Source organism: Triturus cristatus, chromosome 4_2, assembly GCF_964204655.1.
Source record: "Triturus cristatus chromosome 4_2, aTriCri1.1, whole genome shotgun sequence".
Classification (NCBI taxonomy): Eukaryota; Metazoa; Chordata; class Amphibia; order Caudata; family Salamandridae; genus Triturus; species Triturus cristatus.
In genome coordinates, this window is record NC_140586.1 from 697,730,208 (window position 1) to 697,747,139 (window position 16,932).

Genomic DNA, 16,932 nt, shown 5'->3' on the forward strand with positions numbered 1-16,932 from the left:
AAACTGTGTAAACACGAAAAACCCTTGCCTACTACGGAAATCTGTTGGATTTTATGTCGCAAAGTATCTGTAGGCTTCAATGCAAAGTAATAACAAGTCACTTTCAAATGAATAGTGTCTTCAGCATATGCGTTTCACAATCAGTGTGTCAAGCGTACTAACTTTTCATTATAGCACGTAAGGAATTTGACAAAACCTTTACCATTTGTTTGATACTGTACAAAGGCATCTAAAATACCTTTTCCTAGTGAACCCATCAGGCATATAGCTGTTATTGCTGGCTTGTTACAGTAACCAGCTTAGGTCTACTCTATTGAGTGTTATCTTTATCACAAGGCAACCATAAGGCATGCCATCATAAAATTACAAAGGTTTACAAATTTTCAGTTGGCAAAACAAAATACTCTCTCTCCTAAGAGGCCTAACCAGGATTCTCAGTGCAAATGTTCTACACCCACAGTGTGGCTGAGGGTAACCAATACAAACCTTTGCTTACTCCATTAATCTATGCTATTCATTGTAACAAAATAAATATCTGTAGGCTTTAATACAGTATCCTTTAAATTCCTATATATTTCTCACAAATGTCAAGCCTACTCCATTTATTGCATGTTTTCAAAAGTCAGGCCTGTAGTCTTTTTCAATAGTTTGTCATCCTATCCATCTCAAATCTACTGTGTTTGGGCATAAGCCTTCCCATAATAAAATTAACAATATGCATAAAAGTACACTTGTCATCCATCCTTGTAGAGCCATATAAAGATTGCCATAGGGCAAATGGTCTATTCCCATGGTTTGTTCAAGTTGTTCACGAACACCACATCCCTTGCCTACTATGGTAGTCTGCAAGATTCAGTGCAACAAAAGGCTACAGGCTTTATCTGATAAAGGCATCTAGCGGCATATTCCTGTATAAGTACCGCGCGCTAACCGATTGTGCCACTGGAGCTCATGTCTAGCCGCAGATTCCTTACCTTAGAATATCCCAGGCGTCAGGCTGGATTCGGAAGACTTTTACCTGAGCAATACCCTTGTGTGTCCGTAGGTGGCATTGGTCGGCTCTGCGTGATGTCGTCCGTGCCAGAAGTGACATCCATGTCACCTATGTAGGTGCTACTTCAGCACGCTTACGTCCGTTCTTTTCTTTCCCCACCAGCTGCACAGTTCCATGAAGAGAGCTACCCTCTGTCACTTTTTGACAGACTTTTTTTGACGTTTGGTTGACGACTTTTGGTGTGTAGGTTTTTTCCTTCATGTGGAAGAAGACTTATGAATTCCATGTCTGTGACGGATCCACATCTATTTTGTCTCTGGTGCCTGGAGTGTGACCATGACTCACTCGTGCTCTGATTGCCAGGCCATGGCACCAAAGGCTTCGAGGGATCGGTCGACTCCACACCGTTCACCCCGGAGGTCTCATTCCCAGTAGACCGGAAGATCCGGGCACCACTCTGCAAATCCTATGTCCTCCTCCTCCAACTTGACGTCATCAGGTCAGGCAACGTCATCAGGTCAGGCAGTTAAGAGGCATAAGAAACACAAGAAGCACGCTTCAACTTCTCTCCGTCCTTCGGCCAACATGATGGAGGAGTCTCGATGCTCTAAGCCTCGTTCTGCGGATCCTGCGTCTGGGTTGGCTCTTCATTACACTGCCTTTCCAGGTGCGACCCCCTGCCCAGCTTAAAGATGTCTATGACGCCATATGCCTCATATTTGGGGGACCTGACCCTCCCGGCACGCCTTTGGACCCTGGTGGCTCAGAAGGGGCTCCATTGTGTTTCACGTTGGTGGCTCCAGCGCCGATGGACCCAAATGTATCAGGTGGTGGATCCGGACCGGCGGTGGTTGTTCCCCAGCGAACTTGCCCCGCACCAAAACTCCTGACGTGGCAGAGACCAGCCCTATTCTTAACCTCGAAGACCCAGAGCTGGATTGGCGCCTGTCTACGCCGACGGCACCCTTGGGTCCTAGGTCGATTCATCAGCCTTGTTTTCAGGGGTTCGGAATAGAGGACGCATGGGTGGGGTCGCTGAACCCTTTACAAGACTAGCCTGAGCACGAAATGGTCCGGTATGAGGAATTAGGTGAGGCCAGTGGACTGGATACCTCCCCAGATTCTGGCCTGCTTCCTCCTCCTACTAAAGCAACGAGGAGGGAGCTTCATATGCTAGGGTGGTAAGAAGTTTGGGAGTTAACAGTGGTTCACAAGAGGCCAAATTGGTCCTAGAGAAAGAAAATGTGTATTTGAGGGAGTGTTAATCTAGGGTATTGGACACATTAATGAATAAATGCCAAAAACTGAGGGGGTAGCAGCTGTAGACCATTTTAAATAAAACGAAGGGGCACTGGACGGACATTGACAAATTAATATTTCCTTTGTAAATACTTCATCAAATGCTTTTGAAGTATAGTTGCTCATAAGAACGTGAAGGAGTGCGTGGTGTGACGAATGAAGGTGACATTTAAAAATATATACATCGCATTGAGAACCCAAAAAAAATTATAAAATGTACAATATTCTGACTAATATTAACTGTAGTACTAAATATGTTGTATACATCATTATATGTAAGTGTGAAATAATTTACGTGGGCAGCACAATAAGGGCCTTAAAAGATCGTGTCAGTGAACATGTGAGAGCAATAAAGCAAAATGACACAAGATACCCTATCGCAGAACATGTATATAATTGTAATGCACAAGGCCCAACCAAAGTTTTCTAATTCTTTGGTATAGAACACATTAAATTTGACCCACGGATGGAAACAGGGAACTTAAACTGTGGAGGCATGAGGCAAGGTGGATCATGCGTTTGAGGGCCGTAGAGGATGGTCTTAATTTTGACCAGGAACTACAATAATTTTTGGGAGATTAGGACAAAGTACTGAGGAGAAGTTAATCAAACCTTCTAGTGCAATTGGAAGTGTAACATCAAGCATGATGACCATTCAATGGTACATGAACTGAGGTTGGAGAAAGTTAACAGAAAGATGTAATGATAATCTGATAATGTTGTAATTGGCACATATAGGCAATTCTTAGACATTGATTTTGGTTTGCAATCATTGAGAGTGATCGATATTAAGACCATATTTTATTATGTTGGTAATCCTAATAGGCATACGGCTGGCCGATCTGTAAAGTTTTCAACAGAAGGTTTATACTTTACTCCAGTTTGAATATTATTTGGGTTACTTCATGCGACTTGGCATGATATCTATTGTTTTGGAATAATAAAACTAACTACCTTTGCTTTTAGATTACCGTTCTATGATGACGCACAAGCCGTGCATTTTTTTCCTTTTAAAGATGGCGCTGGCATAGGATGTTGAATAGTCACCTTCTTTGTTTCTATGGTAAACATATATGATGGTTGAATCCCGGAAGCCGCCTGCGTTTACCTGTATCCGGGTGGCGGGAGCGGAGAGAGGTACGTGATATACCTAGTGGTTGTGAACTAAAGACTTTGAAATCATTGGTGTATTAGCGCTTTAGTTGAATATTTCAATTTGTCTACAGTTCCCCGTACTTCAGGGACTTTTGGATTCACTGAGGCACTAACTCTGTTTCACGTGGAACGCTGTTATACATTGTTTTGTGAGGAGCCTCGGTTGGGGTAAGAAATATGATTAACTACCGAGTTCGGTATCAATCATGGTGGGCTATCGGCAACTAAGATAGCTACTTGTTTTTATTATAGGATTCCCAATAATGCGGGCCCGACAATAAAACCCAAAGAGACATCATTTAAATTTTTAATTCGATAACGTGGAAGTTTAAGGTGCTGGTCTACACGACTATACAAAGTGGAGGTAGGAGTCAGTACACAGTGGAATATGTTGCCTTTTATTTTAGTAACTGAATATGACGATATTAGCATTATGTTGACATAAGCATATTTCTTTTTAGGGTCGTATACCAGCATTTATTTTGAATATTACAAACCATGATAAAGAGGTTTGAATGAAGGAGATGATTTTGAGAGGAAAGAGGGCCTCGTAGGAAGATTTTTGTTGTTGTTGCTACTAACGAGCGTACTGAGAGACCTATGCCTCATGTGCTTCATAACTTTAATAGTGTTACAATTATCGCTTTAACCCTTACAGACAATCTATCTGAATAGAAGTTTAAGGTACAGGTTTACCCATCTTGGGAAAATCAATCGAGCATGCCATTCACTTGGGTTGGCTAAGATAATAATATTAGGGACATGGTCATATTACACTACGAGGAACTGGGTGTAACCGTTATTAATGATGTACAGAATATGTGACATTTAAATGATGTTTATTAATGTCTCATTTTTGGAGAATATAATTTAGTGGAATGAAGTGTAAACACGTGCACAATCATTTAATATTAGCGTTACAACAAACAAATGATGGACGGAATGCTGACAATGCAGACATTCTCCCCCAGTCAAGAGATCTGGGTTAAATCCATCGTTCTTTTGCCCACTACACCACCCCAGTTTAGACATGGCCATATGCAAATCAGTCTTGACCCTGTGCCTCATGGGAACAGTCCAGCCCGAACTGCCAAGCCATGTCCATTTGTTTGTTGTAACGCTTTTCGCCCTAAGTGGGATGGGTATTCCCAGACGTGGGACCCGTGCTCACTACGCCACTGGAGTCAAGCTATCCTGGCTGATGACGGCTGATAGCCAGAAACCGGTCCTAGGATGCTTGAATCCGGTCCAGGGAAGACATGGCTTGGCAGTTCGGGCTGGACTGTTCCCATGAGGCACAGGGTCAAGACTGATTTGCATAGGGCATGTCTAAACTGGGGTGGTGTAGTGGGCAAAAGAACGATGGATTTAACCCAGATCTCTTGACTGGGGGAGAATGTATGCATTGTCAGCATTCCGTCCATCATTTGTTTGTTGTAACGCAATCATTTAATAAGCACTTGAATACTCTATTACACACTTATGCGATGCACTTTGAATAGTCCCTCTGCATGAGGTTGAAACTTTGGGCTCACCATATGATACAATAACATGTGTAATTACAATATGTACTCCAATCTTGGTATTTGTATTACTTCCAGCCCTGAGGAAGTCGTTTGGGTCAATCCCTATAGCGACGAAACGCGTTGAGAGTGGAAGACTCATTGAAAATAAAAGAAAGAACAGAAGCCCAACTGATTATTGTTCTATTCTGATATGTCATATTGTGATTTATAATAATATGCGTGTGCGTCAACATTTGTGAATAGTATCCGACTGAAGAGATGACGCAATTTTCACCATTTGTTGTGGGCTTCACACCACATACTCGCTAGGCAGAGCAATGTCATTGTCAGTGGCTGTTTGACGCTACGCCTGGCTGGCACCCGTCTCTTCGGAAACCAGATAGACATTGCCCTTGAGCGCATTAAGAAGTCTCTGGCTACAGCCAAGTCCTTGGGCCTTTCGGTAACCACTTATACTCTTCTACTTTTCACCCCTTTCGTGGCCACAGAAGGGGCTTTCAGCCGGGCCAGCTATATCCCAGCTACAAGACCGTTCACGTTTAGCAACATCTGCGTGGCTGTGAGTGCAGCTCCTTTCGACCCCCGTGGGTCAGGGGGCCAGAGGTCTAGTCAGTCTACTCCTCCCCATGAAGCCTTTAAACATTCCTAGTCAGGCCCTTCAAGATCAGGGGCGGCCAGTTGGTGGCAGTGTCAGTCATCACCTCCACCACTGGGAAAACATCACATCGGACAAGTGGGTCCTTCAGATAATCCGAAAGGGCTACTCCCTCCCCTTCGAGACTGCCCCTTCGTCCCTGCCTCCGACTCACGATCGGCTAACGGAGGACCACCTGAACTTGCTTCAGGAGGAAGTTAGGACTCTCTTGGCCAAAAGAACCATATAGAGAGTTCCTGCACCAGAAGTAGGCTGTGGTTGTTATTCCCGCTACAAGGTCCTTCATACTATTCTAGATCTGCAAGCCCTCAACTACTTCGTAAAAAGGAAAAGTTCCAAATGCTCACTCTGGTTCAGGTCTGTTCTGTCCTTGACCCCGAAGACTGGATGGTAGCATTGGACTTGCAGGATGCCTATTTTCACATTTCCTCCCTTCCTGCCCCTTGGCACTACTGCCAGTTCACAGTAGGCCACGAGCACTTACAGGTCACAGTGCTTCCTTTTGGCCTCATCTCCCTTTGGATGTTCACCAAGGTGATGGCGATGGCCCCAGCTCATCTGCGCAGATCGGTGGGGCCATTCTTCCCTTATCTCGACGACGGGATGTTGGAGGCAAACTCATCTGACTGTCTTTTCCCACCTCCAGACTACCTCTTATCACTTGCTTTCGCTGGGGTTCACTATCAATGTGCTGAAGTCAAACCTGACTCCCTCTCAGGCTCTCCCTTTCATCAGAGATGTTCTGGACACGGTGAAGTTTCGGACCTATCCTTCCAAGCGACGAATCCAGGATATTCAGGCTACGCTGCCGATGTGTCTGCCTCTATCCTGGATTTTGGTAAGACTGACTCAGGCAGCTGGGCCTCATGGCCTCCTGCATTCTGCAAGTGCCACATGCCAGATTGCACATGCAGGCTTTACAGTGGGACCTGAAGTTTCAGTGGGTGCAGCATCAGGGGAATCTCTCTGAAATGGTCCAAATCTGAGGGAACTGTGCTGGGTCTGCAGTGGTGGCTGACCAACCGTGATTGGGTTAGAGGCAGACCCCTCTCCCTTCCCCAGCAGATCACACAATAGTGATGGATGTGTCACTCCTGGGATGGGGCGGACATTTGGGAGAGGTGGCGATCAGAGGACTATGGTCTCTGGCGGAATCGGGACTCCACATCAACTTGCTGAAGCTCCAAGCGATTTGCTTGGCATTGGAACCTTTTCTCCCTTCCATCAAGGGAAAGCTGGTTCAGGTGGTAATGGAGAGCACCACCGGCATGTTACTCCTACAAACAGCACGGGGTCGGGTCCTGGACCCTTTGTCAAGATGCCCTGCGTCTCTGGACATGGCTGAAACAGCAGGACATATCCTTGGTGGTTCAACATCTGGTAGGTTTTCTTAACGCCAGGGCAGACAAACTCAGCCTTCGATACCTAGTGGATCACGAGTGGTGTCTCCATCTGGAGACGGCGCAATGTCTCTTTCAGAAGTGGCAAGAGCCTTGGTTAGATCTGTTGTCCTCTGCCGAGTACGCGCAATGTCAGCAGCCCTGCGCTGGAGTTTCCAAGTCAGCACCCGACAGTGCTTTGTGTCCCGAGTGGAGCTCAGTCCTCCTGCACGCCTTTCTGTCAATACCACTTCCGTCTAGAGTGCTCAAGAAGTTCAGGTGACAGTCATCCTTTTGTCTCAGGACAGGGCACAGAGTCTGGCATCCCAAGCTTCTCCACCTGAGCATCGATCCTCCAGTCAGGCTGCCCCTTCGGGAGGATCGTCTGTTGCAGTCCTCCACCCAAACCTGTCAAATCTACGCCTTACGTGGGAATTGAGTAGCGGCAGTTGACAGCATTTTATCTTCCTCCCGAAGTCTGTAATGTGATTTTGGCAGCCAGGTGTACCTCTACCAATACAGTGTATGCCTGCCGGTGGCAGAAATTTGGAAAATACTGTACAGAAAGGTCTAATGAGCCTCTTTCTGCTTCTCTCTCCCAAGTCCTTCTCTTTATTTAGGCCTTGGCCCAGCAGGGCTCTGGTCTGGGCACTCTTTTCTGACTTGTCTGCCTTCTTAAGGCTGCCAGACCAACCCTCTATATTTAAATCCCCTATTTTAAACCGATTTCTTAAGGGACTTGTACATTTGTTCCCACTTGCCCCATTCATCATGCCTCAACAAGACTTTAATTTGGTTCTCACCTTCCTGATGTGCGCTCCGTTCTAACCTCTACTCAACTGCCCCTTCTGGCTGCTTTCCATCAAAACAACCTTTTTAGTGACAATAACTTCTGCCAGGAGGGTGAGCGAATTGCAGCCTGTCATCCAACCCTCCTTACCTGACCATCTTCCCCGATAAGTTGGTGCTTTGTGCTAGGGCCTCTTTCTTACCAAAAGTGGTAACTCCATTCCGCGTAGGGCAATCAGTCACCTTACCCACTCTCTATGCTCCACCGCATCCCTCTAAAGAGGAGGAGCAACTCCACTGTCTGGACTCAAAAAGAGCATTGTCGTTCTACCTTGACCACACGAAAGAGTTCCGGATGGACGACCAACTCTTCATGGGGTATGTTGGATCAAAGAAAGGTCAAGCTTTGCAGAAGAGGACTATCTTGCGATGGGTCGTTCCCTGCATCAAAATGTGCTATGCTGTGGTCCAGTAACTCTCATTCCACCAGAGCTAAAGCTGCCCCCCCCAGTGTGGCGGTCCTTGTCAGGCAGCAATGTGGGCATCACTACACATGTTCACTAAGCACTACTTCCTGGACAGTCCAGTCTGCAGGGACGCCCTTTTGGCCGCTCTGTCCTGCAAGACCTACTGGTCTAAACTTGTCTTGTGGATTTTAGCAGATCCTAGTCTTGATCACTTAAAACATCCGTGAGCTCCTCCCTCCTAGGGAGGGGGTTGTGGCCCTTAGTTGCACTAGGTTTTGCAACCAAGAGGAGATCCCAGATGATGAAGCATGCCACCTCGGTGGGTGATGAGATTCCGTCCTCTATAAAGGACTCCCCTCAGATTTAAGAGGGACACATAAACCTGTACTCTTTGTGCTCTTGAGCTTGTTGAAGCAGAGTTTCTGGTTTGTTAAAGTATTGTAGTTGGGGATTTTTATCCGTGCTGGTCTCTAAACCTTTCCCTTAGACCCTCTATTTAAAGTGTTGTTGTGTTTGTTTAGAGATATGATGTAGCCCCAGATTCCTTACTGACCTACCCATCCTCCCTGTACTGCGGACACATTTCTAGGGTCAGGGCTGATCCCTTTAAGGGCCCTAGTTGTTCTAAACACACCACTGTCAGTGCTCTTCATGGCTCTGCGGTGCTGGCATAGAAAGTCGTGAAAATGTAACCGCCGTTAGCACGCCGAGTTTGCTCCTATATAGGTGATGCAAACTGCCCTTCCTGTGTGGACGACACCATCCTGCGGAGCCGACAAATGCCCCCTACTGGCGCGCAAGGGTATTGATTGAAGAAAAGGCTTACTGATCCAGCCTGACTCCTGGAATGGTCTTGGGTAAGTAATCTGTGGCTAGATCATGTCTCTACCAGGTAAGGCGTTACCGAAAGTAAGTAACTTGTCTAAAACTATGTAATAACAATCCATCCTTTTTTGTAAAAAAAAAAATTCTGTTTATTTGCATTTTACAACCTATGCAACAACAACAAAGTGTGCAGTACACAGCTTTCCAACATGTGCCTTATTGTCCACACTCAATGACAACATCTCCACACATGAAGCCCCCCAGAATGTCCATCTGTACCACCTGTAAGTGGAAGAAAAAAAAAGAAAAAAGGCCTTATACAACTTCCTTAATAAGCATTACACCACAGCCTTAGACACCTTGGTTAATGTTGTACGCATCCACCACCCACTCCTGATGCATAGTCCCAGTCCTATCACAGATCCATTGCGTTGTCCGACTGTCACCAACTGACAAAGGGCTCCCATATGTTTCTGGGGCACGATCGTGACGGTAACAATTCCCAATATATTTCCAGCTGTGTTTTACAATATGTCACACTCGCTGCCCATGCCTTTGTCGTGGGAGATGCAACTGCCCCCCAGTGCACGGACACCTGTCTTTTTGCCAATAAGAAAAGTATTGCGGGCAGTTTGCGGAGTTTCGTTTGCACCATATCCATTATGCCCAAGAGTGCTATACCAGGCTCCCGTGGGAAATTCAGTCCCGTTATTCTATTTGTGAGTGAATATCCTTGTCCAATAATTTGCTATTGGTCTGCACTGCCATGCCATGTGGAGGAAGGTGGCTTTGGAGGCCTCACATCTCCAGCAGCTGTCATCCCCACGGAGGCCCATCCTGTGTAGCTGTGTGGGTGTACGGTAGAGGCGATGAATGTATTTAAAATGGATCAACCGAAGACGGTAATTCGGCGTCAACTGCTCCATTTGCTTACAACGAAGTTCCCACTTTTTGTCTGTGAAGCCCGTTCCCAAGTCTGCCTCCCACGCTTTACTTTACGAGAAACCGGGACTATGATTGGATATGCGTTCTGAATGCCTCTGTAGATGCGGGAAACTAGTTTCTTGCCTGAAACCACTGTTATTTTATGTTTTCCAACACCTGTAGCGTTGGCAGGGGCGGGAAATGTAGTGGAGTGTTTCTTGCACGAGGCCCTTATCTTGTAATAGGTTAACATGTCCAGTGCTGAGGGTGGGCCAGGATCACACATTTGTTGCATTGTAAGGAAGGTGTCAGCAGGAAAGAGATCGCCTCCCTTGCGTATGTTATGCGTGGACAGGCATTGATGAGTGGCAGTTTCCAGAAGCGGGGGGAGGAGTGTGTTGTTAGGGAGTGGCATAAATGGGGCATAGAGCATGGTCAGCTGAGCCCTCTTACGAAGGCCCTCCCACGCCCATCTCAGAGCTTGTATGGTGTCAATTTCCTCGCTGGGACGTTTATATGTGGGAATAATGCTGTAGACAATGGGAGGTGTGCAACTCTGGTAATTTCTATAGAGACGTGGCTGGAAAGGGGTGGGGTGCGTTAAGAAGTGCAAGAACTGCGCCTGGGTGTACAGCGCATATAGTGCAAAGTCTGGTGCCGCCATGCCTCCCTGTGATTGCGGAAGCGCAAGTACCTCCCAGGAAACCCTGGATTATTTCCCCGCCCACACCAGCTCAATCATGAGTGATCGAAGTCTATTAAAAAACTGTATTGTGAGTGGTAAGGGAATATTTACGAAGAGGTAGAGGAGTTTAGGTAATATAATCATCTTGGACACCGCAATCCTGCCAGCTAGGGACAGGGGGAGCGTCTTCCATCGTTTAACCCTTTCCTCAATCCAGTCCACCACCCTGCCGTAGTTTTCGGTCCACAATTCCTGCAGGTTATTACTGAACCAAATGCCCAGATAACAGACCGGGCCAATTGCCCAGACCAGTGGATACTCCGGGACAAAGGCTTGGGTGCCTGATGTAAGCGGTAGTATCATCGATTTTCCCCAATTTATGTGTACCCCCGATAGACCGCTGTATCTCACAACTTCCCGTGTCATGGGGGATAAGTTTTCTTCAGGATTAACCATATATAAGGTTATATCGTCCGCATACATCAACTCAGGGAGTGCCCTTGTTGTGAAGCCGATCCCCCTGTTTGCGTGGTGTTGCCGCAGGCAGGCTGCCAATGGCTCCGTGGCGACAGCAAATAATAGTGGCGATAGCGGACATCCCCCTCTAGTTCCGCGCGTAATTTCTATGGGCTCCGAGATCAGCCCATTTGCCCGGATCCGTGCAGTCGGCTTAGTGTATAAAAGTTGGATCTGCCGGATAAAGCGAGGGCTCATGCACAGGCGACCAAGCAGTGGGAACAAGAACCCCCATTCTAGGGAGTCAAACGCCTTTGTGGCGTCAAGGAGGGCCGCTATAGCAGGAACATGAGGGACAAGATAGTGTAATATTCCAAATAGGGTTCTCAGATTATGGGAAGTAGACCTACCCGGTACGAATCCTGCTTGATCCAGTCGCACTATTAATGGCATTAATGGTTGGAGTTGATTTGCCAGTAGCTTGGCAAAGATTTTGGCGTCGATATTTATCAATGAAGGGGGTCTATATGAATCGCAATATTGAGGGTCCTTATCCGGTTTTACTAGAGAAATAATAATGGCCTTGCACGTCGTTGCCGGGAGTATGCCTTCCTGTAGTGCCTCCTGGTACACCGCCAGGAGGTAGGGGGCTAGCAGCTATGAGTATTCTTTATCGAATTTGGCTGTTAGGCCATCCGCACCTGGCGCCTTGTCTGCCGGTAATGTGCCAATCACCTGCTGTATGTCTTCCACCGTGAAGGGGAAGTCAAGGTATTCCCGGTGCAGTCTACTGAACCACAGCCGCTCTATAGTATTCTGTAAGGACTGAATCCGAAGGGGTCGTCTGTGAGGTGTACAGTTGGGCATAGAAATATAACAATCCATCCTTAAAAAGCGGTTACGTACACCAGACTTATCAAATGTATGGAATCTGATGTAACTTTTCCCAATGGACTGATAAGACTTATAGTTTTATTGGCATGACAGAGTAACCAACACAGGCCTATTCAAGTGCACATAAACTGGCAACCTTCGTATATACAGTTATAAAATGACAAATATGTAGAAAAATACAACCCCTTTCAATATTGCCTCACAAGAATCATCTTACTGAAAACCCTTCATGTTTGTCAGAGTGGGAGGCTTACACCACAATGCTTGCCCACTATGTTAATTTGTGAGATTAAATGTAACGAAATGCCTGTCTATAACATGTAACACAATGTGATAACAATCCACTGTGTTAGACCTACTGTCTTTAACAAATGCTTTTCACAGTAAGAAAGCTGGGCCCGACTGCCTTTTCCATAGCTTTTCATGATAAGCTGCTCAGATCTAGCTTTCCCAGTGCACCTACCAGGTTTATAATTTATCGTCCTAACCAACTCAGTCCTGCTGTTTTGAGTGTACGTTTTCCCTCAATGCAACTCTCAGTTGCGCAGTCATAAAATGAGAAAGGTATTCAAAGTTACAGTTGGCTAAGAGGGTCTAACACGGATTCTCATAGAGCAAATTCTATAGCCATATGTGTTCACTGAGTTAACCAAAGCCAAAACCCTTGTCTACTACATAATCTGTGAGATTCCATGCAATAAAATCCTTCTCCCCCGGCTCTCATACAGAGTAATAACAATCTACCCATAAATAGACTGATGTTAACATATGCTTTTCACAATAAGTAAGTCGGTCCTATGACATGATCTTTGGCTTTCCACCATAAGCAGCACATTTCTGCTGTATTGAGTATTCGCTTTGGCTCAAGTCAAAAAGTGCAATACAATCACTCTTTTCAGGGGAACCAGACAACTTCGGCCAATCAGATCCTGTAATCAGGACCACCAACATAAGGGTGGAACGTTAGCCCCTTTCTCAGTGCTGATCACATAAATTTTGTCTCAGGACTGCACACTTTGCTCGCAATTTGGTTCAATTTGAAAGTGATCTAATCACAGTGTAATAAAATTAGAATCTACACTAGATCCTTGTTGATTATGCCTTTCACTGTTCACCAGAAATTCCCATTGCGTTTTTCTTGAAGACATTGCTTTCAGTCTGTCTTTCAGCGATGAGGGCTGCGAACGACCTCCGAGTCGACTGGTTTATGCGGTTTCATGTTCGTGACATCCCTCCAAAGCGGTGGAAGGGCTGGGAGACTCTTGGCTCTGGGGCTGGTTCCAGTGACTTGAGCAACACTCTGCTTTGCCCGTTATTTATAGCTCATGAAATAACTTGTGGCTGTGAAAATGAGTCGGCATTTCAAGACTCAATAATCTGCTAATTGGCGCGAGGAGTGACTTCAAACACCCAGGGAGCAGTGGCTTGTTTAAACGGTGTGACAGGGCGCACAATGAAACGTTGGAGCGTGAGACGCTGGCGTTGACAGTCGGTTGCCTGCAGTGCTGCGGGTCCCTAGAGGAGCCTTCCCGTGGAGCGCCTCTGATGTTCCTAGCAGCTTGTTACTCCAAGTGCTGTGACCTTTGCTGCTGGAGCCGCATGCTTTCCGCTGTGCCTGTCTTATAAACACGCTGATGCCACGGGCGTTTTAACCCACTCCTCCCCTCTTTTATTCCTTGCAGGCCTGTCGGATTCTGATGAGAATTGCAAGAGGTTTATGGACCGGTGTATGCCTGAGGCCTTTAAAAAGGTAAGACGCACGAATCCTCACGTAAGTCATCTGCATACACATTAACGTAATGTTGAATACCTAAGCGCCACTTCTGAACTTCGATTCCGTTAAGGGACATACCAAGAATAGAAAGAGAAAAATAGCAATGTAGGATTAGCCAGTGGGATGACATTTGAGTTTGGGTTCTATGACCTGTGCATTTAAAATCAATGTATATTTAGAGCTCCAGAACAAGTAAATGTCGGTCAATGGGATACTTTTTGCAGCCTGCCTCTTCGGCAGTCAAGGCCCTTTTCCCCTTCAGTGAGGCCTGAATGGGTCCTCCTTACTCGCATGGATCAAACCAGTTTCTGCTCATATGCTGAAATGCCAAGTCACCTTCCCTCAAACCCACCACATTGGGGACCTAACATTCTATACCGCTCATCCCGCCCAAAAGAGCCTTTTCTAAACCGAATCGTTCAGTTAATGTAGTTTTGTCTGTGCCTTTGTGCAACAAAAGAAGATAAGTGACATTAGTGTGTTGCTATTTTTTTTTTATATCCTTGATTTCCGAAAGCTCAGATACGAATATAAAATACTTACATTGGAGACTTTTGCAGAGCAACATTTTATCGTCCATATCGTTCAACATTTTATGTTCATACAAATGGGTAGTATGGCGATAAAAGGTTATGGCAAAAAAACAAAACCTGCCACCTATTAGCAAGTGTTTTTAAGGCTTAAATGGGATATTTGAATAAACCTAAACTGATCTGATTATTTTTTGGTTGATATAAAAAAAAAAGTGATGACCTTTTTTTTTTTTTTTTTAAAGACGGTTGGAAAATATATAATTGTATTGTATTTGAAACTTATTAAAGGGAGTTCCACACGTGTCTGAAAAGTTAATAAATGAGATGAGTTTCTTGTCAGATGACCTTTGTTCTGTTTAATGTATTAAAACAAAGTAATTAGAGAAAAGGAAAATAATTGTATTTTAATTTTTTTTTTATTGCAGCTGTTGACATCAAGTGCTGTTCATAAGTGGGGAACGGAAATCCATGAGGGAATTTACAACATGCTGATGTTACTAATAGACGTGGTTGCAGAAAGAGTGAAGCAAGATCCGATTCCAATTGGCCTTCTTGGTGTGCTTACAATGGTACTGGGGTTTTGTACACTGTTATGAAATCTAGTATGATTGAAAGATGTTGATGTCTTTCTGACACAGAAAATGAAGGAGCATGTCTTACATCTTCTGTCTGTGTGCACCTAACTGTGAGAAGCCACTCATATGATGCTAATATGGTAAATTCCCGAAAGGCAGAGATGACTGTATCAAACCAGGAGAAATCCATCAATGACTGAGGATTGGGACCTGAGTTGTGTGGAAAGAAAGGGCTGTGTAATTGAAAGGAAATTGCTGGATTATTGAACTGTTTTAAATATAAATCAAAGTTTATTTCGGAAAAAGAATCATCCATAAAAACAATTGAACAAACAAAAAAAAAAGAATCAAAAGCACCAAAAAAGTAAGATGCATAAAGTTAGGAAAAAATCAGACTCTTTTTTGTTTTAAAAAATATAAAGCATTCCTACATCATACAGCAGCTGTCAGAAATGATACTTGTAGAACAACATACAAGAAGGAGTTTGGTGTCTGTGAGTTTAGTCATGTGGTCACAGATGGCTTTACGGTTCATCTTGACTTCATGCCAAAACATGGAAGTTGATGGTCGATATGCGCTTGATGCAAACATTGCAAGTCAAATATGTGAACCCATGGGCAGAACATCTGTTTGTGGTCATTGCCTCTCAGTACCTGCCTTCAATCAGTGTACTGTATCTCCCCTTGATCATTGGCAGTTCTGTTCATTTCCCTTTATTGATGTGATTTTTCATCCAACTAGGTTTCAATCTGAACAGCAGCCATGTGCAACGCTTCAGAAAGCATTTCAGGAAGCATCCACTCCTCCTAATCTTTCTGCTAGAATTTATGCACAGTTCCACAGTCCTGAATCTAATGAATTGCAAAGAACCTCTTCACCATCATTGGGCCTAACGCTGCAGTAGCCTATTCACTTCCCCTTGGGTCATAGCTGCAAGCTGAACTTAGACTGCATGGTTTCCGAGTAGGCCCTTTTCCAAACTACCCTCTGCATTCAAGTAATTACACTGTCCAAAAAACTTTCGCTTTACATGTCCAAATTGTGTGCATTAAGCCTCATTCACTCCACATATCTCCAGTCTCCTTAGTGTGAGGAGTATTTCTAATAGAGAACAGCAAGCGTGAAGTAATCTCTGTAAGTATTGCTTGTTGCCTTCTTAGTATAAGCTAGCACTGTAGTCAAGTCATTTGAAACTTGCATCTCTTTCCGAAGACGTGGATGTTGCTCGCATAACACCATGTAGAGCAAAAGCATTTGGTAATCACATTGAGTGAACAACATAATTTCCACGACTACGTCAGATTCTGATCAACTACCCGGAAAGCTTCCCTTATAATGCTTCACACCTTTAGACAAATAAGCCGATTTGCAGGATTTGACCCACTCACACTTCAGTCTGTGGTCTGGCTTAACTAAAACGTATGGAGTGCTATCATTGTAGATATCTCCTATCATCTTACATCTCATGCCTACCCATTCCACTGCCCTAGCATCAAGTGAAGTGTACAAAATTCCTTTATTCCTCAAAAGGGGTCCCTGTTCAGCTAAGGTCGTTTTTTCCACTATCTATTTGGAGAACCAGTCCCAAGAAAAATCAGTGAGACCAAGTGAGGCATTCGTGAGTCCACATTTACAATGGCAAGGAACGGATAGTTGAGCTCCATTATTAGAGTGACAGTGAGACAAAAACGTATGTTGTGTACCAGGAGCCTCCAAAAGCCATTAAGAAGGATTTTGGGGGACTAAGTAGTAACATTCTGTGTCATGTTACTATTAAACCCAGTTCATTCGTCTCATAAGAGACAGTTTCAGAGTGGATAGTTTAGTAACAGAGTGGGCACCCATTTTAATTTAACTGAGATGATGTAAAACTGTCTAATTCTTAAAATATACAACTTGTAAGTGGACCGTATATCCCCTAACAGACACCTACGGAGCATTTCCATTTATAGCAAAGTGATCCTGCCTACTAAAGATAAGGCTAGCTTCGTCCAAAATTCA

General features: G+C 44.8%; 1 protein-coding gene across 4 annotated transcripts in view; it reads left to right on the top strand.

Annotated features, from left to right (window-relative positions):
* USP24 (ubiquitin specific peptidase 24) overlaps positions 1 to 16,932 on the top strand; it is a 2,082,369-nt gene that overhangs the window by 126,776 nt on the left and 1,938,661 nt on the right. For all 4 annotated transcript variants that reach the window (XM_085602520.1, XM_085602518.1, XM_085602517.1 and 1 more), the window contains exons 3-4: positions 13,731 to 13,798; positions 14,781 to 14,924. In XM_085602520.1, coding sequence (XP_085458646.1) covers positions 13,731 to 13,798; positions 14,781 to 14,924 — 212 coding nt within the window. The remainder of the gene's footprint in view (positions 1 to 13,730; positions 13,799 to 14,780; positions 14,925 to 16,932) is intronic.